General features: G+C 36.3%; 1 protein-coding gene across 1 annotated transcript in view; it reads left to right on the top strand.

Moving 5' to 3' along the window:
• LOC111503741 (uncharacterized) overlaps positions 1-26,526 on the top strand; it is a 35,099-nt gene that overhangs the window by 1,061 nt on the left and 7,512 nt on the right. Inside the window, exons 2-4 of the mRNA XM_074181961.1 lie at positions 13,132-13,360; positions 20,509-20,652; positions 21,051-21,200. Of these exons, the coding sequence (XP_074038062.1) occupies positions 13,132-13,360; positions 20,509-20,652; positions 21,051-21,200 (523 nt within the window). The remainder of the gene's footprint in view (positions 1-13,131; positions 13,361-20,508; positions 20,653-21,050; positions 21,201-26,526) is intronic.

The following is a 26,526-nucleotide window of genomic DNA, read 5'->3' as shown; positions in this document are numbered from 1 at the left end:
CCATCGGTAATTAAGGCCCTCCTAATTCCCTTGATACATAAATAACTATAAAAAGGGATTGCTTAATTTAGGTCCCGGCTCATATAAATAAGAATGTTTAATAGATCAATTGAAACATAACCCAACACCTAACCTAACCTTTAATTATTATTAGTACTGATATTAAAATCAATATTATATTGAAAATATTTCAAAGTTGAATTAAAACAGTTGCTAAACCTAATCTAACCTAACCCAAACCCTACCCTAACTTTTAATTGTTAGTACTTATATTAAAATTAATACTATATTGAAAATAGTTGAAAGTTTAATTAAAACAGTTGCTAAACCTGATCTAACCTAATCTAACCCAACCCCTAACTTAACCTTCAATTATTATTACTGATATTAAAATCAATATCATATTGAAAATATTTCAAAGTTGAGTTAAAACAGTTGCTAAACCTGATCTAACCTAACCTAACCCAACTCCCAACTTAACCTTTATTATTAACACTGATAATAATTTTTTTTACTAACATAACTTTTGATAAAATACAAATCATGAAATTATAAAACAACAACAAACATTAATTGGCGCTCCGGGGCGACACCATTGATTCCAGTGGCGCATTTGCTTTTTCTGCTGCAGGAAAAACCGGAAAAACCTGCAGCACCACATCATCTGAAGATCATGACCTGCTAATGTCCTCTCTTTCATAAAACAAAATGTAGGGTGTCTTCAGAGCCTCCAATAAATTCAATACATCGCCAGAACACTTAGTGTCATGATTATCGTCAAACTTAAACCAGTCCGTTTCGTCTTTGACCAAGGCGTAATAACCAGATTCAAATCGAGAACCACAGTGAATAATGACTGCATGAAGATTATTATAGTGGTTTGCTAGATTGGAGTGTTCATCTATTTGGAACCTTCGTAATAAAAGTTTAGTGCTTCCGTCAGAGGTTGAGTCATGTTTGAAGATCATCAGTGTTATTATTAAATTGACTGGTGCCTCAGCTATACTTGTTTTCTTATAACAGTCAGTTAGTTTGGAGCATGTTTGGCAATACAGTCGATCATCACCTGTTAAAAATTCCATTTTTAAAATATTTGAAAATATTTGAAAGTTGAATTGAAACAGTTGCTAAACCTAATCTAACCTAACCTAACCCAACCCCTAACCTAACATTTGATTATTAATACCAATATTGAAATTGATATTATATTGAAAATATTTGAAAGTGAAATTAAAACAGTTGCTAAACCTGATCTAACCTAACCTAACCTAACCCCTAACCTAACCTATATGAGTGCGCCGAGACCTAAACTAGGCAATTGCCATTCTAAATATATATTTTCTTGATGCAAATGAATAAAATCTCGAGACCTTGAATATAATTTAATATGCACTTCAGAATGCTCAAATAAAATCAAGGTTGAGTCGAACATGGATCTGATTGTCAAAATATCAGCTTAGTAGTAGTTTTGCCTTCCAATAATTTTCTATACAGAGCGGACGTGATTAGTACCCCCTTGGCAACTATCGATAGGGGCAAGAATCGGATCAAAGTTTTGTAGAAAGAAACTACTAGCAATTTCGTACCCCCGCCACCCTATATCAAGTTTTTTGAAGTAAATGTTCATTGGAAAGCGAAATAAATTAGTAAGTTTTTATGCAATTGATGAGTATCAATTTCTAGGTCGTAAATCAATCTATTTCCACCTCGGTATTATATATTTTATACATAAAGAAATCATTTGAGCAAATGCTCCAAATGTTCTCGTTCAGTCATCATCGAAAGCAATATGTTGATCTAGGCGATAACAGAACGTCTAATCTACAGCCTACAGTTGACGGTGTTCCGCAAGGATATGTGCTAGGACCTCTCTTATTCAATTCATAATTTTTATAAATGATCATCTCTTCAAAGTTCTGCCTCATGAATGTGTCGTTTATGCCGATGACACATCTATTGTTCAGACAAAAATTGCAAAAATTCTGTTGACATCTCAAAACTTGCCGAAAGGCAAGATGAAAAATAGTTCAAAGCTGATTTTCTTGAACTCATGGCTAATATTCTCTTCCAATAACGCGATTGAAGACTACAACCCAATTACTTGGTATAACTTTGGATGACTCCCTGAATTGGACATGTCATATATAGATGAATCAAATATGAAACTATCCAATCTATTTTTATTGAGGCATTTGAGAAAAATGTGTATCTTTTGACACTCTTCTCTCTACCTATTATGGATTTTTTCCATTCACATATCAGCTACGGGATGATTCTTGAGAAAAATCTACTTCTGCCGGGCTAAACCTCATATTTAAATGACATACATATGCTACTTGAAAGGTTTGACTTTTCCGTTGACCCCGTAGCTGGTGGCTTCGTAAGTGTAGATGTCCAAGCTTTTTATACTCAGGCTTGCCCTTTAGGGACAATTGAAATCAACAACGCATTAGTGGTTCAGGTCGAAATAGCGCCACCTGGTGCTGGATCCAATGATTTGTTTTCGGCCAGTGATTAGTTCTCGCAACAAACAAGTCTAATCTTCGGTTTTTCCCCGAGACTGTGTGAACATCTTGAATACTCAAAACGTATCGTTCCGTGTTCATCTTATGCCAACTCAACATTCCGATTTGATAATTTTACATAACACTGACGTCCTTCGCATGAATATAAACAACGCAACGAAACAAACTAATAAAAATTCGACAAGTTGTGGATAATCTCTGAACGATGACGCAGAAGAAACAAGAAACGAGTTTTGTGCGTACGATGCAAATGTTCTCGAATTAACTTCAATCGGTTGAAAAATTATCCATTGGCGTAACTAGGATGAAAGGCAAGGGGGAGCTACAGCCCCCAGTCGTCTAGAGAGAAAAGGATACCCCTTAGCAAGCTGTGTGTGTGTGGGGGGGAGGTAAATTGTTTAGATTTTTTCATGGCCCTGAATCTAATTGTCAATATTATTTTTGCAAACAATAATTCAAGAGCTATCCAAAAACCAACTAAAAATTTGTTGAAATAATCATTATTCAACTCCTCTTATCAATTATTTGATGAATTACAGATTTAAACTCGGACATGATAAAAAACACACACGTTAAAATGAATCAAATCACTGGATATCACATTTAGGTATTTCAGCATTGAAAAGCACATGCTTTGCACATGGACAGTGTGGCAAACAAATTTATTCAATGTGAAAATTCCAATTTTTCGATGAATAGGTCATGAGTGACACAATCAAAAGTTCTCATGAGGTCACACAAAATTAAAGCTGTATGTTTTTCGAGTCCTTTTCTGATCGTAGCGACATCTTTAGAGACAACGTTAACTGTTGATCCACCTGTACGAAATAAACACTCAAACAGTATTTTAACGATAAGTTGAGTATTTTAGCGATAATTTTGAGGGTCTCTTTTAACATTTTTTTTTATAAATAGGCACCACGTTAGATAATTTGTAGCCACTGGGTTAGGTTAGATCCAAAGTGAGTGGGTCTATTCGACCCTCCACCGCAACCCGCAAGGGTTTATTGTGGCTCACATCGATTCACACTCAACCAAATAAACCCAGCTTCTTGACGATAGGTAGTAGGATAGTCAAGTTGTAAGATTCCCATCTTGATACCCGCGACAACTCTCCCATGTGAGAATTTTTGCACGTCAGCTACACCTGACGATGCCTTAGATTCAACCGTAGTGCTTTTTCGCCTCTGGTTTTGGCGAATCATCGCATCGAAACGTTTGGTAACCTGCTCATGGGGGGTTTGTTCCTCCACCTGGGACAGATTCTGCGTACGCCACTCAAGAATTTGGTGCAAGGCGGTTTCATAAGGTACCACGACTCAGTTGTTTCCTGGCTGCACCACCAAACCTTTGTTTTAGGTTCAGTTATTGGATAAGGAGTTGGAGAGTTGGGAAGCTCTCGCTCCTGATCTAAATTCACAGGGAGTCCTACGAGTAGCTAGGGAAAGAAGGTCAATCACGGCATAGCCCCGCATTAGCGTGACAAGGCGATGCTACGACGAGAGGGCGCCTGGTATCTCGAAGGTTCCGTTGAGACAGCTGATAGGCTCAGTGTCATTCATCCTCTCGGCACGGATACACACACCTTAGGATCAATTCATTCAGTTAAGGAATAACAGAACCACAAGTGATTCTGTCATTCCCGTATCCAGCTGGGCTACGTGGAAGCAGGCATCCGATGGCCGGTTTGCTCAACCCTCACATCCCAGGCCAATGCACTCGCCAAAAACAGCATGCATAGTGGTTCAGGCAGTGAAAGATGAACAAGGACATTCAACCCGCCGAAGGCACTGGGAAATACACTTCGAAAAAAATATTCGTTAATGAGGATTGTAAAAGGATTCAGAATGATTCTAAGAGAATCCAAAATGGTTAAGACTTTGGTGGTCAAGGTTTACAGTGTCGCTATTTTTCGGGTTTGAATGCCGTGGATTTTTTTGGTGTTTAGGCAGTTGGAAACACACCTTGACAGAAATATTCGTTGAAGCGGATTGTAAAAGGATTCAGTATGATTCCAAGGGAATATTTCAATATTTTGCTGTTGATATTACAAGCATCACAGCTATTTGAACGACTCAAAGAAAGTATTGCACTCTCAAATGGAGCCACCGTTACAGGTTCCAGAAAAAATAGTTGCTTTGAACTGGCACGAATTTAAGATACTGGATGCATCAATGCCGTTGCAACAGTTACGACATAATTATTTAAGCAATCTGGTAGAATAATGTCTTCGTTATCCGTAGCAGATGAACGGTACCTCCCGTAGTTGATTATTTTCCATCTACCTCGAGCTCGAACGAAACCAGTGCCACTTGGCACGCTTTTCGCTAATCAAGTTAGTATCATCTAAAGAGATGACTTGTGGTGTGCTTTCATTAGAATCAAGTAAAAAGTTCAGTCGCTACGGTAAAATATTCGTAAATACAAGCAGCTAAAATTATAGTGTCATTGCTTTTCGAGTTTGAAAGCCGTGGATTTTTGGAATTTCTTCCTGACGTTTCACTGGCGTGAGTGGCTAGCTTTTTCATAGGTTTCACCATCATGGCTTGCTATCCGATGACTACCTTTTAGGCTTCGTAAAGCATATTTATGCCTTGTCAGGTAATCAGTTGTATTTGTACCAGTATTGGTACCTGTACTTGTACCTGTACTTATACCTGTACTTGTACCTGTACTCGTACCTACACTTGAACCTGGAACATTAACAATCTTGCTGTCTGTTGTCCTGTTCGTTATTCTAGAATTCCTTAAAATGGGGTTTTCCATATTCGATTGAGGTTCACCGCTTCTTATTTTCTGTTGAAATTCTCCGTGTGTTTGTGGATCTCTATTGCCTCCCGTACCAGTCGGCTATGGTATCCCTGGTTGGTGGCAATTAGTTCTGTGTTTTCAAACAAAATTACGTGGTCTCCTTCACTAAGTGCGTGTTCTGCCACAGCTGACTTGTCCGTTTGGCCTAGTCTGCAGTTCCTTTCATGCTCTTTCAGTCTTGTTCCCAAGGATCGTTTGGTGGTTCCGATATATACCTTTCCACAAGTGCACGGTATGCGATAGACCCCCGCTGCTGATAATGGAAATCTTTTGTTTTTATTCGACCTGAGGCTTTGTCGTATCTTTCTCGTGGATTTGAAGACTGTTTCGATGTCGTGTTTGCCTAATAGTTTTCCAATTCTGTCCGTAACCCTAGGGATAAACGGTGGATATGCGCGTGCAACCATCTGATCCTTTTTCGCTTTCTGAACCGTGGTGCCCTTCGGTTTCATGGCTTTTCTGGTCTCAGAAGCACTGTATCCATTCGATCTCAAGGTCACTTCAAGGTATTTCAGTTCCCTCTCCAGATGTTCTAGTTCACATATTCTCCGAGCCCGTTCCGTTGAGATGACTCCTCTCATGGTGGTATCTATTTGTTTGTGTGGGTTTTCGATACACTTTGTGGGTTAGTCTGGTACCACATCTTTCTACTAGTACATCTAGGAAAGCTATCCGTTGGTCTTGCTCAATCTTCATGGTGAATTCTATGCTCGGGAGTTGGGCGTTCAAGTGGTTTAGGAAACGGTTCAGTTCCACGTAAGGTAGCCACAAGGTCGGCTTCAATTCAAAAGTGTCTATCGCCTTCCCTTCAAACCGTTCCATGAAATAATTTGCTATCACTGGGCTACGTCGACTCCCCATCGCAACGCCATCTAGTTGCTCATATAAGTTTCCCGCCAATTGAAAATAACTTCCTGTGAGACATGCTCTAAAGAGTTCGACGACGTCATTCGGGAACACGTGGGCTAACCCCCTCAGAGAGTCTTCCAGTGGGACATTGGTAAACAAAGACACCACATCGAAGCTGACCAGAATATCCGTCGGCTCCAGCGTTAAGCTCCTAATTTTACCAACGAAGTCTGTCGAGTCCTTGAGGTAGGAGTTGGTTTTTCCCACATGGGGTTGTATAATTTTACTTTTGGAAATACTGTAGTTTTTTGCTAGTTGGAAGCAACTGGTTTTTACATTTCTCCCAAGTCTCCAGGAAAACAATGCAGGTTCTTTGCGTTTTTCAGTAGGGTGGGAAAAGAGTATATCCCTTCTGAGGTCACACAGACAATACAATGTTTAACGAGGTCTCACTCTGAACGTGCGATTCCTAACGGGTTAGACGCCCTCTGAGCCTACTGCTGACACACTCGCTTACAGAGAGGTCATAGGAACACTCAGCGAGTCCTACAGCAGGGATCGATTCTGCGCCCAACATTTCGGGGATTTCACGAGTGGAACTCACCAATCAAGCGGTTAAAATGAGACATATTTTCGGCACGCCAATGCAAAATGGGTGGTACCGAATCGCCTATTTGCAGCTCAGACGATTGCAACTTCACCTTTCTCTCTTCGTTTCAATTCTTGCTCGCTTGATGTTTCTGCATTCGCTAACGACAGGTAAAAACTTGAAATGGGCCAACGATGACGTCATTGCGTTCGACTGGTTCTCGAGATAGGCAATTATTTGCACAGGTTCGTGCGTCAATGCGTTGGTTTTGTTTGTTTTTACGCTCTTTTTTCGGTTTTGAGAAGCGGTGCTCCAATTTGGCGAAGGATTTTCGAAAGTGTATCTAATTCATATAATTTTTAAACTATCTCGTTGAGAAGTCATTCAACTCGAACAATGGGGAATGTTCCTCAATTTGGGTTATTACAACAAATGCAAGTTTGAACAAAATAAAGTTGAGTTTAATTCATGAGTTTTTCAAACTCACTTCGAAAAGTTTTCAAATTGATGTTTCAAATGTTGGGTTTTAATTTTTAAAGGGATTTGTTTCTAATTCACATATTGGCAACAGCGCCTATATTAAGTTGAAATAATTTATACGTACCTAGATATTCCACTTTAAAAAAGGAAAATTATCTTTATAAATCAACAATTAAGGCAAAATATAAATTATAGTTCAATACCACCTCCACAAGCCACATAAACAACAGTTGTTTTGTTATTTATTTATATAGAGGAAGATAGTTTAGGTGCACAAAATGTTATATGTTACAGAATGTCTCATACAGGTAACAGATTCATTGTCCTTTATTAGCTATAACCGATGTTGCCAAACGAAACGAATCCCTTTAAATGTTGAATGCATTATTTCATTCCTCTTTTTTAAGTATTCAAATAATTTTTTATAGAAAAAGGTTGAAATGATAAGTTTAAAATGCGTTGTTTTAGAGCTCTTTTATGAAAACTACTTGATTTTCGTCAGGAGCAACATTCCCCATTGGACGCCAGGAGTTTGTGAACCCCAAGGAGGATATTAGAGACCGTTCGTTTTCTAGTATTCATCGACTTTTTGGAAAGATGACAAATCAGATATATTGCACCGCTGACGGTAGCTTATTAGGGGCTACTACTATCAAATCCATATAATTTTCAGTTAACCATAACCTTCATAAGATGCGCGAAGAAATGCCACAGCTTTCGGATTTCACTAGTTCGGACTTCCATTGTCTACTATATAAAATGATTTGAAATCCCTGAAACAAGTAAAAAAGAATAATTAAACAAGAATAGTTGAAAATAACAATTATATTAAGCAACAATAAACCTGAAATGAAATGATAGTGAAATAACCTACAAGTAAAAATATAATAGTTGAATAAATAAAAAATTAAAGCAATGCAAAAAAGAAAATAATAAAAATAAAGTGTAGAGATTCCAAGTCACGTTAGTTCACGACGTTTCGATTGTTGGTATCTACAATCGTCTTCGGGTGATGACTGGACTGATTCCTCCGAGAGATGACTATTTTATAGGTCGTTGAAATACTTTCACTTTCTCTACTTTCCATTTTCCGCTTCACTGATTCCGTGAGGGATCAAACAAAAGCTTTCGGATTGTTAGTTTGTGTGATAGAAGTTTGTGTGGAGCAACTTTTGTTAGTTCGAATAAAACGGATAAAAAGGAATTTCGTGTTTTTATGAAACATTGCTTCTTGAGAAAAATATAAGACTAGAGTACTTTATTTGTCCATTTTACATACAGTTGTACATTTATGGCAAGTCGCAAATACAGAAATCCTTGATCAGAAATAAAATTCGTCTGCTATGAAATATAAGTAAAGAATATAAGTATAAATAAAATCATAGATATAAAATCTTTGAAGTATGTCGCTAAAATTAAAATGTAGGTATGCTGATTTAATGAGGCGTTTCGTAAGTTAAAGATCCCGCCATTTTATATTCCTCTGTATTATAGAAACAGTGTTGGAGGAGAAAGCTTTTGATAATAAATTTAAATTAAGTGAGGTTGAGTAACTTCACAGATGAATGAAGATGATTATAAAGATTTAAGTTCAGTGAATTTCTTTGACTGATAGTCAGATTATGTCTAGACAGCTTCAACAAACTTGCAGACCTCGTTTCATATGCATGATTTTCACCATGTTTTTCAAATTTGTCAACATTTTCATGGATAGACATACAGTGTTGGAAGTGGCATAATGCTGAGTTGAATAAAAAGAGGACAACAATGATCTTTGTAACCTGCTTTAGCTAGAATTCTTATGGCCTTTTTCTGGCACCTAAACCCACTCATCGAGTTACTTGTATGACCCCAAATGAGAATACCATAAGAAATAACTGAGTGGAATAATCCGTAGTAGTAGAAACATAGCTTTAATATGATCAGACCAGCTCAATCTATGATCATTAGTGAATCCTTTGGATTGGGGAATATTGCGATTGGAAGATACGGTTATATTTTGAGTTTTATCTTTATTCAAGGTAAGTTTGTTAGCAGCAAACCAATTGTAAGCTAATGTTTTGTTATCTTCCATTATTAATTTTAAGCTAGTTAAGTCTTTACTGCAGCACATTGAAGTTGTATCATCTGCAAACAAGATACATCCTGCTGGTTTCATGAGACTGCATAGGTCATTGATGTAGATCAAGAACAATAGTGGACCTATAACGGATGCCTGAGGAACACCATGCTTCATTTCTTTGAGGTCTAACTTTACGTTGTTCACTTCAACAAATTGGCACCGATTTGTTAGATAGGATTGGACGAGCTTGAGAGCTGTGCCCCGGACACCATAGTAGCTCATTTTGTCAATCAAATACTGTTGAAGCCAAGGCTTGGCTTGATAAACATTATTCGGACTCGGCACTATATAAAACAGAATTTATGCGCCAATATGTGGCAATGGATGAAACATGGCTCCATTATAGTATCAATATTTTGGGATGCGCATGGTATAATATTTATCAAATATTTTGAAAAGGAAAAAATCATCAACAACGACTATTTCCGACAAACAAACCGGCGAACTAGCCTTCTGTACGAAATTCTAACCGAATTTAAACTTTCCCGGTATTTAGATGGAGTGACTAATCTGTAAAAAGCAATAACTATTGAATTTAATGAACATTAGTCATTGGTTCGGTACTTATATTTCATAATCTATCAGAAAGTGATTATACTTCAATTAAAACCTAATTTTCCTCCACTGCTATCACTATAAACTTGAGTGTCTCATTGCATGTAGGCACTGAATGCATGATAAATATAATAGTCAGGGAGCAGGAAAAAATGCGTAGGCATATTTCTGGGTTACAGAAAAGTCCCTTCGTAGCGTATCTCACCCAGTAACATTTCGTCTATGGTGGCGGTAGTCATTTGGTCAGCCTTTCACATGCTTGTATCATGCACGAATCGTAAATTAATTCTATTATAGTCAATCATCTTCAGAAAGATGATCTACCTACTGAAAAAGGAAAACAACTAATTATTACCCACATTGAAAGTGTTGGGTTTTGTTGGGGTCGATTTATTGGTGTTTGAGACAAAGCATTCTGGCGTTTATCATGAAGATACGAAGGGCGATGTGTTTGGAGAATATTTTAAGCGAAATATAAATTTCAAAAAATGATGAAAATGTACTGAACATTTTGAAAAACAAGAGGACAACATGTGATAATTACATTATTCAGTTGAGAAAATTTTAGAATCTTCAATCATAATATTCGACGAAAATTCATCGGCCACCCGCCATAATTTTTGCTTATACTCAATATCTTATTAAATAAGCATATATACCTATTCATTATTATCTAAACATATATGTTCCAACAAGTGTTTTTGAATTAATTCCCAACGCACGCCACTGCAGGTAGTAAATTCTGTTTAGACCAGTTCCGTTTCATAGTTAAATCAATTGAAATATTTTTATTCAACAGCAATTATTATAAATAATTATAAACATATTAATCATAAAGTGCGTCTCATACAGCTTTGATTTAGCTTGATCTTGTCCGAAAGAGAGTTTAGGTGTAGCCAGAAGTTGTTACTTTTTTCCTCCAACTGAAATAAGAATAGGTAGCCGTTTTCACGTCCAGTTTTTGTTTTTTCAAAGACAAAACACAAACACTACAGGAAACGTTTGTTTGAAGGTGGTTGACAATGTTTCGTGGTGTATTTCATCAGTTCGGACTTTCATTGTCTAATGTAATATAAATTGATTTGAAATCCCTGAAAAAAAAAATAAAAATATGAACCGAAAATAACAATTTTGTTAAAGAAAAAACTGAAATTACAAGGAAATACATACAAGCTACAACCAAAAAATAAAAAACAGAAATATTAATAAAAGCTGAAAATAAAAAAAATATTTTTAACAAAAAATGAAAAATAAAAGTTAAAATATTTCAAACCAAGTAACGTCACGAAGTTTCGATTGTTAGTATCCACAATCATTTTCGGGTGATAACTGTACTTATTCCTCCAAAATCTGACTATTTATAGGTCATTCGAGTGCTTTCACCTATCCCCTCTTCCCTTCTTCCGCTTCATTGGTTTTTGCGGGAGAGGTTTCCATATGTTACGTATCTCTACGCTAGCTTGACTAAATGCGTTGTTGGACAACATATACGCGGCTTCCTTGAATTTTCTCCTGAACCAGTGTTCCTCTTTGTGAATGATTTCAGCTTGAGCCCACTTGTTATCATGTTGATGAGCCCAAACATGCTCTGCTATTCCGAATTTGCTGGTTTCTCCTCGCTGTGTGTGTTTCTTGTGCTCAGCAACGCGAACTTTTAATGGCCTCTTAGTTTCACCGATGTATGATTCTCCGCACTTGCAGGGTGTCCGGTAAATGCAATTCTTGGAATCGCAGTCCACGTTTGGTGGCCTGATTTTCGTGAGGCTGCTACGGATAGTGTTCCCAGATCTGAAACAGGTCCTGATGTTATACTTGGACCCAATTTTTCTTATCCTTTCCGATAATTCTCTGATGTAGGGAAGAACAAGTACTGGTTGCGGCGGCTTCTCTTCCTTGTGGAGCTCTTGCTGTCTTCTAGCTAAAGCTTGTTCTACCATCACTCTGGAGTAACCATTCCGTTGAAGGTCATTTTTGATGATGCCTAGTTCTTTTTCGAGACCTTCCTTTGAATTACAGAGCTTGAAAGCACGGTCTAGTAGAGTCTTGATGATTCCTCTCTCAGTCGATTGATGGTGGTTGGATTTCTGGTTCAGATACTGTACTGTGTGAGTGGGTTTTCGATATACAGATGTTTCCTATTTAGTGTCGGTCCTCTTCACCAATACTTCTAAGAAAGGCAATTCGTTGTGGATTTCCTTTTCCATTGTAAAAGTGATGGAAGTGATGGAGTCCAGTTATCACCCGAAGACGATTGTGGATACTAACAATCGAAACGTCGTGACGTAACTTGGTTTAAAATCTTTAAATTTTTATTTTTCATTTTTTGTTAATGATAATTTTTAATTTTCAGCTTTTATTAATATTTCAATTTCTATTTTTTTGTTGTTGTTTGGTTTTATCTCATTTCTTTTTATTATTTTTTCAGGAATGATTGTGTCAAGACATATTGATGTCCATTTTAACCCCAAACAAACTAATCGAAGCAGAAAGCGGAATTGTCTGACCTGACATTATTATATCCGGTTTGGAGATATTTATCTACTTTGAGAAAACTGATGCCTGCAAACCGATATGCAACCTTCTGTTGCCGGTGAAGATGTGCCTCCGTAGCCGATGTCTTGGAATCCAAATGGAATGACGAGACAAGTGTGCTGTCGTCAACAAAGCAATATATTGGATTATTGGTTTTCACCAATAAGTCGTTGATATAAAATAAAAAGAGGGTTGGAGACAATATGGATCTCTGGAAGGTCGCCTGTTGATCTTTGTTTCCAAAAGCCATATTGATAATCTCTCAAGATGTTGAAGCGTTCCAAATATTTGAGGATATGGTGGTTTGCGGCTTTCTCAATGATTTTTGATATCACTGATAGCAAAGCAACTGGTCTATAGTTATTTGGAAGAGTTTTCTTGCCCTTTTGGTGATGTGTTTGGAACAACAAGAAAAAAAATCCTTTTCTTTGGAAGATTTCCACATTTTTTTGTATGAAGATGAGAAATCTTCCTTCTTTCGAAAGTTAAGAGGTTAAAACTATTCACACTATATTAGAACATATCAATATCTGCCACTGAATTCAGGTCAGCCATTGAGAAAAAGTACTTATCCAAGGATAGATCTTTGTTTTCACCATTTTTAAGTTTAATCAATTTGATTCCTGCAATTGATTCATTCGCGACTCATCATTGTAAATTTTCCGCAGGCCCTTCAAGCTGACATCCTCCGAAGACGTCGAAGACACCGTCAACGTCGTGGCGCTGCACGCGACGCCGCGTCCGCTGGACGCACCGCCGCCGAAGGAAGCGTCGCGACGTTGCCCCAGAGACTGGGCGGTGTGCATGGTGTATCAGCGTCTGCTGGTGTGCGTTTGGCGCCGGTGCCGGGCGCGTCTTGACGCCGTTTCCGAGTCCTGCGGACGCCAACAGAACCAGGTATGTTTATCTTTTTTACGGAAGGAGATTGTTACGGGGTGGGTGGTGTCGAAGAGATATCTGTTGGAATACTATAGCAGTTGACTTTTTCTTTAAACTCGTTATTGTTTTCTTCGGTTTCATCTGCAACAAGGACATTAGCTCCGTGTTCTGGGCAGGCCATGTTAATAACTAGCCCAGTCACTTTGGTAGCTTCATGGCAGTCCAAGTTAGGCCCAGATCCATTCAACTGTTATTGCCTGGCCACCTCGGGCACCTGACCTTGTTTGTGTACATGTAAGGACAGGTAGCCAGATTTTAATAATGTTCATTGCCTCTTTGTTTCTGTTAAATCGTTTTTCAATTTATATTGCCTCTCTACTGTTATCTTTCAATTATATAATGTGATTGCGTTCTTTGTTGGGAGCAGCTGATTTGTTGGTTTGCCCCGACAAAATTTATCTTGTGTCCAGAGAGACGATTATCCAAACCTTTTTTCGTGGTTCCAATGTAAACCGACCTGCAACTACAAGGAATCGTCTACCGCAGTAGTAGACGAAACGTCAGACATGAAAACGTGCACCACAGCCAAAAAACCCGGAAAATAGCTGTCACACAGTTATCTCCGGCCGTGCTTGGTTATGGTTGGTTACAGAGGACATTGTAATACTTACTCGTTTATATGCACCAATGGTATTAAGAAGAGACCTTATTCAACGTGCATACTTCACTCTCAAAACTATATATGGCAAAAGATATTTCCTCCCTATTCAAATAAAGTCAAATTGAAAACTAAAAAAAAACATTTTTGTTTTTGTGTATCGAAAAGATGGCTTCGGTGATATATATACATGGAAGTGTTAAAATTTGCATTTTGATGAACAACGGTTTGGCATGTTCCCTTGGTCCAGCCTTAGCCATAGTTCTAATATTTTTTTAAAATTTATTAATAACTGGTGGTACACTAAGCTTGTGTTCCAGAGACAGTGAACCATTCTGTAGTATACAGTTTTCAGCACTTCAACCGATAATATTTTTCTGAGATTTCTAAATAAAAATTGTCTTCTGGACAACTTTTTTTTGCAATTCCTGGACGTGTTCTTTCCAGTTCAGTTGGAATCTATGTGAAATCCTAGTATTTTGACTGATTAATCATTTGCTATATTTTTTGAGAAAGTTATTTCTTTAGTTTTGTTTTTATTCAAGGATAAAATATTTGCGTTGAAATAAGCTTCATCTCGTGACAGTGTCTCACCCGACATTCTAACTATCTCTTCTAAATTCCTGCCTCTGATTAAGAAAGTTGAGTCGTCTGGGTACATAATTATAAACAACAGTGGTCCCAGAACTGAACCCTGAGGCACATCATACTTGATTTGTATGGTCCTGGAGGTCACATTATTGTAGGATATGTATTGTTTTCTGTCCATAAGGATTGTTTCAATGAGTCGAAGAGCTGGTCCACGTATCCGTATTTATGGAGCTGTTTTAATAGGATGCCATGTGAGACACTGTCGAAAGCTCTTGACAAGTCGCATAGGATTGTGCGTGTGTGTCTAGATTTTTTGCTATTAAGTGATCTGTCTCAGTAACAGCTTGTGAAGTTGATCTGATGCTATGTTGATATTTTAATTATTATAATGGAAATTGTTATAAATTTTCGGGTCAGTCCATTCATAATCGTAAAATGGAATTGAGATAAAAGTTGATAGCGATCTCTCACACCATTTTCACCCACCACACCATGTCACACCATTGGCCTTTCTATAAAAAATTACTGAAAATTATCCCTTTTCATACAAACCCATGCTAAGCAACACAAAACAACTTGTTTCCAGCTATTCTTATATTCTGTTGTTGGAAGATTGATTCATAAGATAAGTTGAAGGTTAAATGATGACAGGTAGTGGAAAATAATCTTTACACATTGTATTTCCAGGTTAAAAAACCGCATCGGCTCGTAGGGAAAATACTGGATAATATTGTCATCAGCAGGTGCTATTTTCATAAGCGATTACCTATTCGTCGGCCGGTATTGACTCACTAGCCCGACGCCTATTGAAACCCGATCTTCCGAAGCGTGCGACGCCCCAGCCGACGTCCAGACGCGCCGCTGACTCGATAGACATCATCGAGAAATAAATAAACTCGGTTATTTCATCGTTTGAACGTTGATTCGATGATACGAATGAATTTAAGTTGCATTACATTACGTTTATTTTCGATATATCGTGCAATCTCTTTTTCGTTCTTATTTTCTCATCTTGGAAATCGAAAACAGTGTATTTACTTTGAGAGTACCACGTGCTTTGTGGGTTGTTCGGAAGAATATTTTTCGGTCGTGTTCACATAACAGAAAATAAAAAATACTAATTGTACAGTGCATTTCTTTAATGTACCCCCTCTTAATTTTTTGAACGGGCCAACGCAAAAAATTGAAATTTGGGATTAACGCATTAATTCTTTATTTTAAAGTGAAATTGACAGATGAAACTTTCAAGATGGCGACTGGGCGCCATCTGGGAAAAAAATTAAATGGAAAGGGAGGTCTTGTGACACAGGGGTTGGGTAACAGGATCAATTTTTTTCTTAAAAAACCAATTATATTCTTGCCGACGTTTCGAATTTACTTAAATTCTTCTTCAGGGCTCTATAACAAAGAATTTTCATGAATATACCTTCCACAAAACTTATTTCAATTTTACAAGAAATAATGAGTTTTCTTGTGAATTACTCACCGAAAAGTAGTTTTTTCGTGTTGATGATAATACTATTTTAAAAATCATCAGACATATTAGAAACGTATTTGAAAAATAAAAAACATATTGCAAACAACAAATTTTCGAGACAACACCAACACAAAACGAATGGCTTTATCTCTGATTCTGATAAGGTGGTGTCTGTTTTTTAATCAACGGCAGAAAGAAAAAGAATGAAAAAAGTGTAAATTATTCAGGTATTTCACGTATCAAATTAAAATATGCGGTATTAAGGCCATCGACATCCCTTCTAGTGTTAACACTATCGCATTTGAGGATATGTATCATTTCGCCCAAAAGTCTTTTTGATAAATATGGTTGAACATCTACTAAAATAGTTGAATGATCAAAATCAAAAATGTGTCCATATTCTTTTTCCATACTCAGTTTCTTAGAGTCTCTCATGTGTTCTGAAACTCGTGTTTTAAGGTACCGTCCGGTTTGACCAACATAGCATTTGTGAGAGCTTCCACAGTTCAATTTGTACACAATATTGGAATGTATTTCTTGTGGTGTTTTAGTTTTTTGTTTCGAGAAAAAATGTATTCCAACTGTATTTTTATTTGAAAAAGCCACTTTTATATCTTTAGTATTGAGTAGCATTCCAAGTTTAACAGATACATTTTCTACAAATGGAACTTTTTATATTTGGGTTTCACCCCTGTATTTTGGCAGGAGAATCTTCTTTCTTTAATTATTTTTCTAATAAGGGCTCTAGGAAAATTATTTTTTACTAGGTAATTCTCAATTAATTGGAGATTTTTATTATGGAATTCAGAATTGGAAATGGCAATTGCCCTTGATTTCAAATTCCTTATAATGTTGATTTTATTTTGAATATTATGTTTCGAAAAATAATTTAAAAATGTCTCAGAGATGGTTTATGATACCAGTCTACCTTTAAAATTCGGTTTTCATCTTTGATTATTTTAGTATCTAAAAATGCTAACGAATTGTTATCTTCCATTTCTAGAGTGAATTTTAGTTTTGGATGAAAACTATGAAAAATGTCTGATATTTCAGTTTGTTTATTTTTTGGAATGGAGGTAATAATATTTGAAAAAAGGCAATGAAAATGACAACTTCTTAATGCATACATTTTGTAGTTCTGCCAAATACGTATCTAATATGTCTGATGATTTTTAAAATAGTATTATCATCAACACGAAAAAACTACTTTTCGGTGAGAAGGTAATTTAAATGGAAACTCATTATTCCTTGTGAAACTGAAATAAGTTTTGTGGAAGGTATATTCATGAAAATTCATTGTTACAGAGCCCTGAAGAAGAATTTAATTGAATTTGAAACGTCGGCAAGAATACAATTGTTTTTTTTAAGAAAAAATTGATCTTGTTACTCAACCAACCCCCTTTTTCAGAAAAATTATTGGATCACTAAACTAGTTAACTAGAATATAATGTCAATATCTTCGACTACTACAAAATGGCGGAACTTTTAATAATTGCCTGAATACATTGACATTTAACTACATTATATGAGATAATAAGCTTGAGGTCAGTTCAGAAGATGCTCGAAATGGTTGCCTTGAACTTCTTGACATATCAACAGCCTATCCGATATTTCACGCTGATCATTTTCGAACACAGTAGCGTCAATATCTCTACAAATATTTATTATTTCCTGCCGTATATCCAATATAGAAGCAGGTTTAGTTTCGAACACCTTTTGCTTCAAATAGCCCCATAAAAAAAGTTCAAAGGTGTCAAATCTGGCGAGCGGGCTGGCCATTCTGTAGGACCTCGAAGGCCAATCCAACGACCGGGGAAAATGGTATCCAAATAGTTTTTCACTTGTCTGGAGTAATGTGGTGGTGCTCCATCTTGTTGGAATACAATATCCATATCGAATTCATTAGTATTCGCTTCGACGATTTCAGTGATGAGAGGGTCAACAGTAGTTTCCAGCATATTCAAATAAAGTTTCTCTGTTAAATTTTGATAAATAAATTGAGATCCAACAATATGGTTTCCCAATATTCTTGCCAAATTTTTTTTTCTGGATATTGGGTATGTGTTTCCCGGAAAACGTGAGGGTTGGTGTCACTCCAATTTTTTACAAACAAAAAATAACTTAACAAACCTTATCGGGTTGTTGAAATTATCATTATGGCAGATAAAAAGCAATATTTCTAGAAATATCGATATTGTTTGTCTTCAGGAAATTATTAAATGTTACGCCATTTTGTAGTAGGTGATGATATTGACTTCATATTCTAGCGTTATGAAGTATTTGTCGAAAGCTTCAAAATGATGTGTAACAAGATCCCCCTTTCCGTTTAATTTTTTCCCCCAGATGGAGCCCAGTCGTCATCTGGAAAGTTTCATCTGTCAATTTCATTTAGAAACAAAGTATTCATGCATTAATTTCATTATCCCAAATTTCAATTTTTTGAGTTGACTGTATATTTTATAATGTGGAAATAATGAACGAGTTTCATCATTATTATTATTATCATTATTTTTCACATATAGTCAGTGAGCATAGTTGGAGACTGGCTATAAATCAAGTCATCTAAAGGAACTACTTGTATTTACGAAGCTCTTGACAAAAAAATTCCAGCCATATGCATCTTCGTTGATTTATCCAAAGCTTTTGATACCGTCAATCATACAAAACTCCTGAGAAAATTAGAGAACTGCGGAATACGTGGGAAAGCTGCTTACTATATTTTCGAAAGCTATCTATGTGACCGAGAACAGAGAGTTAGTATCGATGGATTTATGAGTTATCCCAAAATTGTTACTTATGGTGTTCCGCAAGGAACGGTCCTAGGACCAATCCTGTTTACAATATATTGGAATGAACTATTGCAGATACCAACAAAAGGTGAAATTTTGAGCTTTGCTGATGATACGGCTGTCTTGTATACCGACTCTTCATGGAACCAATTGAAAATGTCTGCAGAAAAAGATTTCATTGGGATCGAAAAATGGTTCTGTCACAATAAACTTACGATCAATTTCGAAAAAAACAAATATTTGCCTTTCACATCATACTGCAGTACATTACCCAATAAGGGACCCCTAAATATAGGAAACAATAATCACATACCTGAAGGCGAGTCAATAAAATATCTAGGTATCCATTTAGATATACATTTTCGATGGCACCTACATATGAAAGAAATAATCAGAAAGTTAAGAGGTACACTTTCTAAATTCAATAACTTAAAAAACTTTTTTGACATTCAACATTTGAAAACGTTGTACTTCGCACTTGTCCAATCCCAACTATCCTATGGTATAATAGGTTGGGGAGGTGAATGATTGTTATCTTAGGAATCTAAATGTCATACAAAATGGATACTGAAGATTATATTTAATAGGAAAGAAACTCATCCAACTGCTGCCTTATTCAAAGAAGCGACTGTATATGATATTCGACAACTTTTTTATATGAGTATACTCAGTAATGTAAAAAAAGGAAACATCAGAATAAAACCAATCATCCACTCCTACAAAACTAGGAAAAAGGCAAACTCATTAAATGCACCACGATGTTGCAAAACCATAGACAAAGAAATGCAACATATTTCGGACCACGCTTATACCAAATATTATCAGAAAAAATAAAAAATATCTATAGTTCTCACATGTTTAAGAGAGAAAGAAGTAAAGAAATTCATTCTGAATACCGAAAGAGCTTTTTTTCTGATTTTGTTAATCAAACTATTTCAAACAGCGATTTGACTTAAGCATTTGTTGAGCAGACGAAAATAACTATGTATTCTGTCTGAAACTACTGTCTCTGTTAATAAGGTTATTGATTAATTCATCATTCATTATCTTTCAATGTTAGATTAAGTATTTATACAGTTAATTACAATGTATCCTAATCACGAACAAGCTATAGATTTCTATGGCTACTGTGATTATCTTGTTTATTTTCGATAGCACTCTATGTAATGTATATCAGTGTATGCGATAATAAACATATTATTATTATCATTATTATTATTATTGAACAATTCGTTCAGGCCAGTCTCAACTCCCTACATTGTTGGTTAATGGACTGACACCTATCAGTAAACAACTACTCCCCTGGCTAATACCACGAAGGGCGTTGGATTATATCCGACAGGTATATCAGTGCAGGATTCTTCACTGAAGTATATCCTGCATATGCTGTTGGCGTTACAACCGTCGGAATCAATTTTCAATTATTGAACGGGGTATTTGGCCTCTCGTCAGTGCAAGATAGTGTCTATCATCAACATAGAGTCGATGATATTCCATAATCAAACAACATGAGTATTACTGGAGTTTTTTCCAACACCAAACCGTTATTTCAACACCTCGACACGTGTGTCGATCACCAAGTGATCATCTTCGAGAGGAAGATCAAACAGTTTGAACCTCAGGGTAGGAGCTATAATGTTTTCTTTTCCAGATACATCAGCTGGAGGTACAAGTTGATTTCTTAAAGAACCTGAGGACGACCGAATGGACGAAACGAAAAGAGGCTTTGGAAGAGTGTTTAATCATGAAGAAAAAAACAGAAATACTAGAGTCAGATAAAATCAATTTGATGCAGGTATGTTTTTGCTCTCTGTATATTAAAGTGAAGAATGCCTTCTGAGGTTAGGTTAGGTTAGGTTAGGTTAGGTTAAGTTAGGTTAGGTTAGGTTAGGTTAGGTTAGGTTAGGTTAGGTTAGGTTAGGTTAGGTTAGGTTAGGTTAGGTTAGGTTAGGTTAGGTTAGGTTAGGTTAGGTTAGGTTAGGTTAGGTTAGGTTAGGTTAGGTTAGGCTAGGTTAGGTTAGGTTAGGTTATGTGTAAAAAGTGTGTAGTAGACAAGTTTATCAAGGACGCTCTTCAGTATAATTGAAAGAACGCGAATATTTTTTTAAGAAATAAAATGAGATCCGAAAAATAATATCACACTCGACGCAGTATATACTTTATCCTCATTCATGTCAGTTCATTTCTTTACAGGAATTGAAAAATACTCAAGAAGAGTTGATGAACGCAAAGAAAAATTTGAAGCTCGCCAAATGCGACTTGAAAAAATGTTCTGATCAAGTCGGTAAACTGGAAAGTCAGTTGAAGAAGCGAAAAGAGGAAAAACTCGATTTGCAGGCTAAGGTATGGTTTTTCTTTTTTTTTTTTCTAGTTGATATTGAAACTCTACTCACCAATTATGCTATATTTGTTTCAACTTATTACAGAATTAGGTGCTGCTTATTTCCTCAAGCAGAGCGGAGTAATAAATTATTTCCAAGTTGCTGTTCCATTGGCGTACATAATTGGGTCGGTTTAAAAGTGAAAAATGTAGTATTTATTTCAAACGTTTAATATTGCTTTATGATTTGATATAACAAATCTTAATAGACTTTTTATGGTTGCATGTACGAGATATGTTCAATTTTTGCGGTGGAGAGTCGAAGAGACCCACTTACTATTGACCTAAAGAGATATGTTAAAAAAATAAGGTGAATTAGAAGTGTTGATGGTTTTGTTGAGAGTGGTTTATTCATGCACTGGGGTGTTCTAACCATTTAAAAGAACAAACAAGAAGATAAAACGTTCAGTTTGAGTAGAGCCATGAAGATGATAGTACAGCCTGCTATCGAAAGCGCGCTTACTGAGAATAGTACAACAAATAAAAATATGTAAAACTACAAAATTGTTAATCTATTTCAAAATATATTCTTTTAGCTGTATCTTGAATATCGTACAATCATCAATTCGTTATTGTTGTTGGTTGATTGTGAGCTAGAACAGAGCTTTCTCATAGTCAAATGCTCTTCTACTACAGCGTTACTGCGTTATTTGGACATCCACTGCATTTTGCATCATTGGTGTCTCTACGACCATGTTTGAAGTCAGCAAACCAACGCTTAATTGTTGTTTCCCATCAAGAAGCAGTGTAAAAATAAAATATCAAATTGGTTTTTTATCCATTATGTTGAAAATAACAAACGTAGTGTCACTCTTAGCACAATAACTCACAAACTTATGGGAAGAATATCATGAAATTTCAACAGCTTCCTTTCAAGGGTTCGTACTAACTGAAAAAGCACTGAATGCAATTAGATCAGCCATACTTTTCAGCCCATGCAGTAAGTTCAATGTGGGTTCCAAATATGGGAATTCATAGACCGTTCAAATTTTGTTTTGTACAATTTTCAGAGGTTTCGTTATAGATTTACTTGCTGTTCCCAAACAACCGTACACTTCGTACTTTCACCCTGTGCGGAAGTTTATCGTAATCTATTATTTAACAACAAGCGGTCCGAAGTGTGCATGCAGACCTCCCGACGCTAGGTGTTTTCTCGTGCGACGCCTATTCCCGACGGCGGATGACTCATTCTGCTTCGTACTCAACTGCTAATCCTCATCCCATTAATTTCGATCAGGCACGAGATCACACACTAACCTGTTTTTCATTTGTTGTCACAGTTAAGGGTTGATTATAGAGTTTACCTTCGAAAATGTATATTCAAAAAGTTGAAAACCTGTTCTTTAGGGATCCCAAGTGGACAAATATAAAAAATCTGAAGTTATTTGTCACTTTATCAAAGTTTTCCGATATTGAATACTATAATTTTTCTGAGACTCTCATATGATAAAAGTGGAGGCGATATTGCCATTGCAATACCATTTGGAACAGCACAGAGAAGGAATTCCCGCCTCAACATAGGCGGAGGCATATTATTTTTCAGTGGTAGTTTTTCAGTTACTTATTCTCACAATCATAGCAATTGATCACCCCATGAAAAAGTTATCTCAACTGAATTTTTCCACCATGGGTAATTATGAAAAACTTCGAAATTTAACGTAGTTGATTTCCGAATCAAAAACTCTAAAATACAATGAAAACACAAATAATCACATCGAATTCTCGTCAAACATATATTTACGAAATAATACAGGCCAACAAAATTGCTAGAAAAATAAAAATTCTTCTTCGCTATATAATATATCGTTGAGAAATTAATTTGCAGGTAGTGGTTCCACTAGTTAATTACCGAAAAATCAATTAGGATAATCATCTTTTAACAAACAAAGTCCACATCGGACCAAAAAAATTTAGATATATAAACAGGTAACCCTGGTCTTTAGATTCAGTATCAATTTGCTTCTCCTGAAGATGCTAACCTTGTTAGCGAAACGCACGTCGAGTGCAAAAATATCAGTTTGGTGTTAGGGTAATTGATCTCTAGAAACAGTTTTCAAAAATCGATTTGCAAAACCACTCACTACCTCACCTAACCCCACGAACACACGGCACTGGTAAAGAATTATTGTGAAACGGACAAAAAATTAGTATTCAGCAAGTCCAGCTAGCCGAGCCTTTATTCCTCAACTACATTTGATAGCACGTTTACCAACTATCTGGGCGACTAGGGGCCACAGACAAGAAATGTTTATGACTGTACCAGGGACGCTTTGAACATGAAAGCACTGGTAGTATATACATTTCCCATTTGCCGGGCAGTGATTATGAACACCCCTCGTAGTGCTCTTATTTTTGTTGCCGTTCCTATTGGGAATGGATAGACTATACATATAAACCTTCCTCTTGAATCACTCTCATCTATTTAAAAAAGTCATCATCAAAATCCGTTGCGTAGTTTTAAAAATCTAAACATACACAGGGACAGACAGCGGGAAGCGACTTTGTTTTATGCTATGTAGCGATAGTATTCGAGGAAAGGGAATTGTAAGATAACCAGCTATTTTAATTCTGTAGTTATTTACCTCGGGTTCGATTTCCTAGTGATGATTAACCCAAAGCGATATCGAGTGACAAGCAAATAGGAAAATAGAAAACAGTCACCGGCGTTACTCATCATCTCTAACGAATTTCCGGAAAAGCGGAAAAATGATTAGGGTGACGTAATCCAGCGGAGAGGCGACGGAAAGTCTGGAAACAGATTTTCCCGGAATCACCCTTCTGACGAAGGGGGGTGGGATGGGGTGAAAACAGCAGAATGACTCATGCAGCTGGAGAGATTTGTTTTCTCTGGTTTGGCGATCTTTTGGTCCTGAATGAGGTCACTCACAAAGGCACCTTTCGGAGGAATTGTATCTATGACTATCAATTCTCTGAACAGTAGATTGTGATAGTTAGGGGATAGTTAGGGGATTTTTACTATCATTTTCGTATTTAGGGACCGAAAATTAACAAAGAACTGCCTGTGACATTACAGTCGTAAATTTTCTGTAAACTGCTGTGATATACGCTTCATGCTACACTACGAGATCTGTTAAAAAATAAAGGAATTTCGCGGGCTACGTAAATTTGATTATCGATTTTGTTAGGTTGATACACTTGTTTGGAACATATGTTCAGTTTCTGCTGTCTAGCATGTTTAGTTCGTTGTTGAGAGGCATGAAAGTAAGGAGCGTTTTGAGTATTCGGCGATTTTTAGCTATCGAAAAAAAAAGGATCAAAATTTGCATCAAATTTTGTGTAAAAAATGGAATGAAGTGCTTTCAAATAATTGGCTCATTTTTTCTATCAACAAGATCAACACATGAATCCTACACGGACTTTTTGCGAGATCATTTACCTATTTTGTTGGAAGAAGTGCCGGTACTTGTAAGAGGCAACATGTGGTTTATGCACGACGGAGCTCCAGCTCATTTTAGTGTTCTTGCTCGTTAATCTGTTTAAAAAATCTGTTTTTCCGTTAATCAGCCGTTTATATCTCGACATAACTTCCCCTTATTGCTGGATTGGACGTGCAAACTTCAAAATTGGTCAGCTCGCAGTCCTGATATAAATCCTCTAGATTTCTGTTCATGGGGTCATCTGAAGGCTTTTGTTTATAAAATTCCTGTACTAGATGTGAATGACTTGAGGAATCCAATAATTGACAATCGTAATGTCATAAGGAATAGTCCAGGTATTCTTGAACATGTCAAGCAATCGATTGCGGTTTTGCTTTTTATTTTATGTTGTCCATGAATAGTTTTTAGAAGTGATTTTTTTTTCGAAAACAAAGCTTGATATGAAGAAAACACAAGCGACAAAAAAGTTTTTTTAGTTGCTTGATTTGAAAAAAATAAACTACAAAAATGTCAGTGGCGTTCTTTTTTTCTCAATATTGTTGGCTGTGGTGCCCACTGAGACGCCACTGGAACTAATAATTTCAATCTAGTTCGGTCTAAATAAGCGCCTTATTACTTAAAATAACTGTAGCAAATTTCAACCAAATCGGTGTAAGGATATTTATGATAATTCATAAATACCGTTATTTTTGAACTTCTACGCCCTGAAACTCAGAAAGGAAGTAACTCCGACCATTGGAACTTTTTTCTTAAAACGACCTAACGAATCACCCTCTGAAGTTTCGTACCGTACTTAGGAAACACCCTGTATATAATTCAATTCCAGAGAAAATAAAGAAGCACGATTCTATCACAAAATTTAAATATCAATTGAAAAAACATCTAATTAATGGAATTTCATAGTTAGCATTTTTTTCATTACACTTTTCAATATGTACTTTCTGCAACCGTGTTAGGAATCACACATTAAAAGGTCAGACCTCGTTAGTGCTTAGCTCGCACAAGTTTCTCAACTTCCGAGAGTTATCGTTCGAATGGAGGCGACAACTGATTAACGTAAAAACAGATTTTAAACAGGTGTACCAATTTCATATTTGGCTGCATTTCATTGCTTTTTTTCAAGATATGTTATCTTATTATACTTATAGTTAGATAGAGTCCCTAGTTATAAATAAGCATTAATTGTTTCTTGGGACAATGAACTGAATTGAATTATAAAATATTATCCAGTACATGGTCGCTAATATTCTTTTAGACTGTGACATGAATTTTCATGAGGAAAATACTCCTACATGATTAATCGGTATTTGATATGATTTATGAAACGTGAAAAATTCAATTTCGTTTGTGGTGAGGTTAGGTTATTCCGTTTTTAACGGAAGCTTTGCGGAAAAACCCAGTTATTTTATATGGAATTATCAATTATTTCCTTAATCGCCTACGATTTACGGGGTTTCTGCGGTAGATATGTTTTCCAATTAATTAAAAATATACCAGGTCGGAATGACCAAAGACTTATCTGAACCATCATAACGTACAATGGTTAATAATAATAATAATAATAAACGTTTTCTTCCAAAGGTTACTAAGTGCAAAAAGATACTAACCTAACCTTACAAATGACGTAATTCAACATCTGCACATGATAAATCAAGGCAGATATTGCTCTTCCATCCGATAATTTTGGTTAAAATGTGAAATCCTAAGCCGATATGTTACATGTATCCTCGTCATCACTTCTGGCGTATATCGTCAACGTTTTTCAATGAAGAATTAAATGTTTTAACGTATATGAAAAGTAAAAATAAAATATTGCTGAAAATTGGTGAGTGTGAAAATGGATGCAATATCAGCAGTAAACAAGGCCATCATAAAAAGATGATACCTAGGA

This window comes from Leptinotarsa decemlineata, unplaced genomic scaffold (genome assembly GCF_025532065.1).
Source record: "Leptinotarsa decemlineata unplaced genomic scaffold, Ldec_3_MD MMD2_tig00026328_RagTag_RagTag, whole genome shotgun sequence".
NCBI lineage: Eukaryota > Metazoa > Arthropoda > Insecta > Coleoptera > Chrysomelidae > Leptinotarsa > Leptinotarsa decemlineata.
Note: the sequence above shows the minus strand (reverse complement) of the source record. Positions and strands in the feature narration are given on the sequence as shown.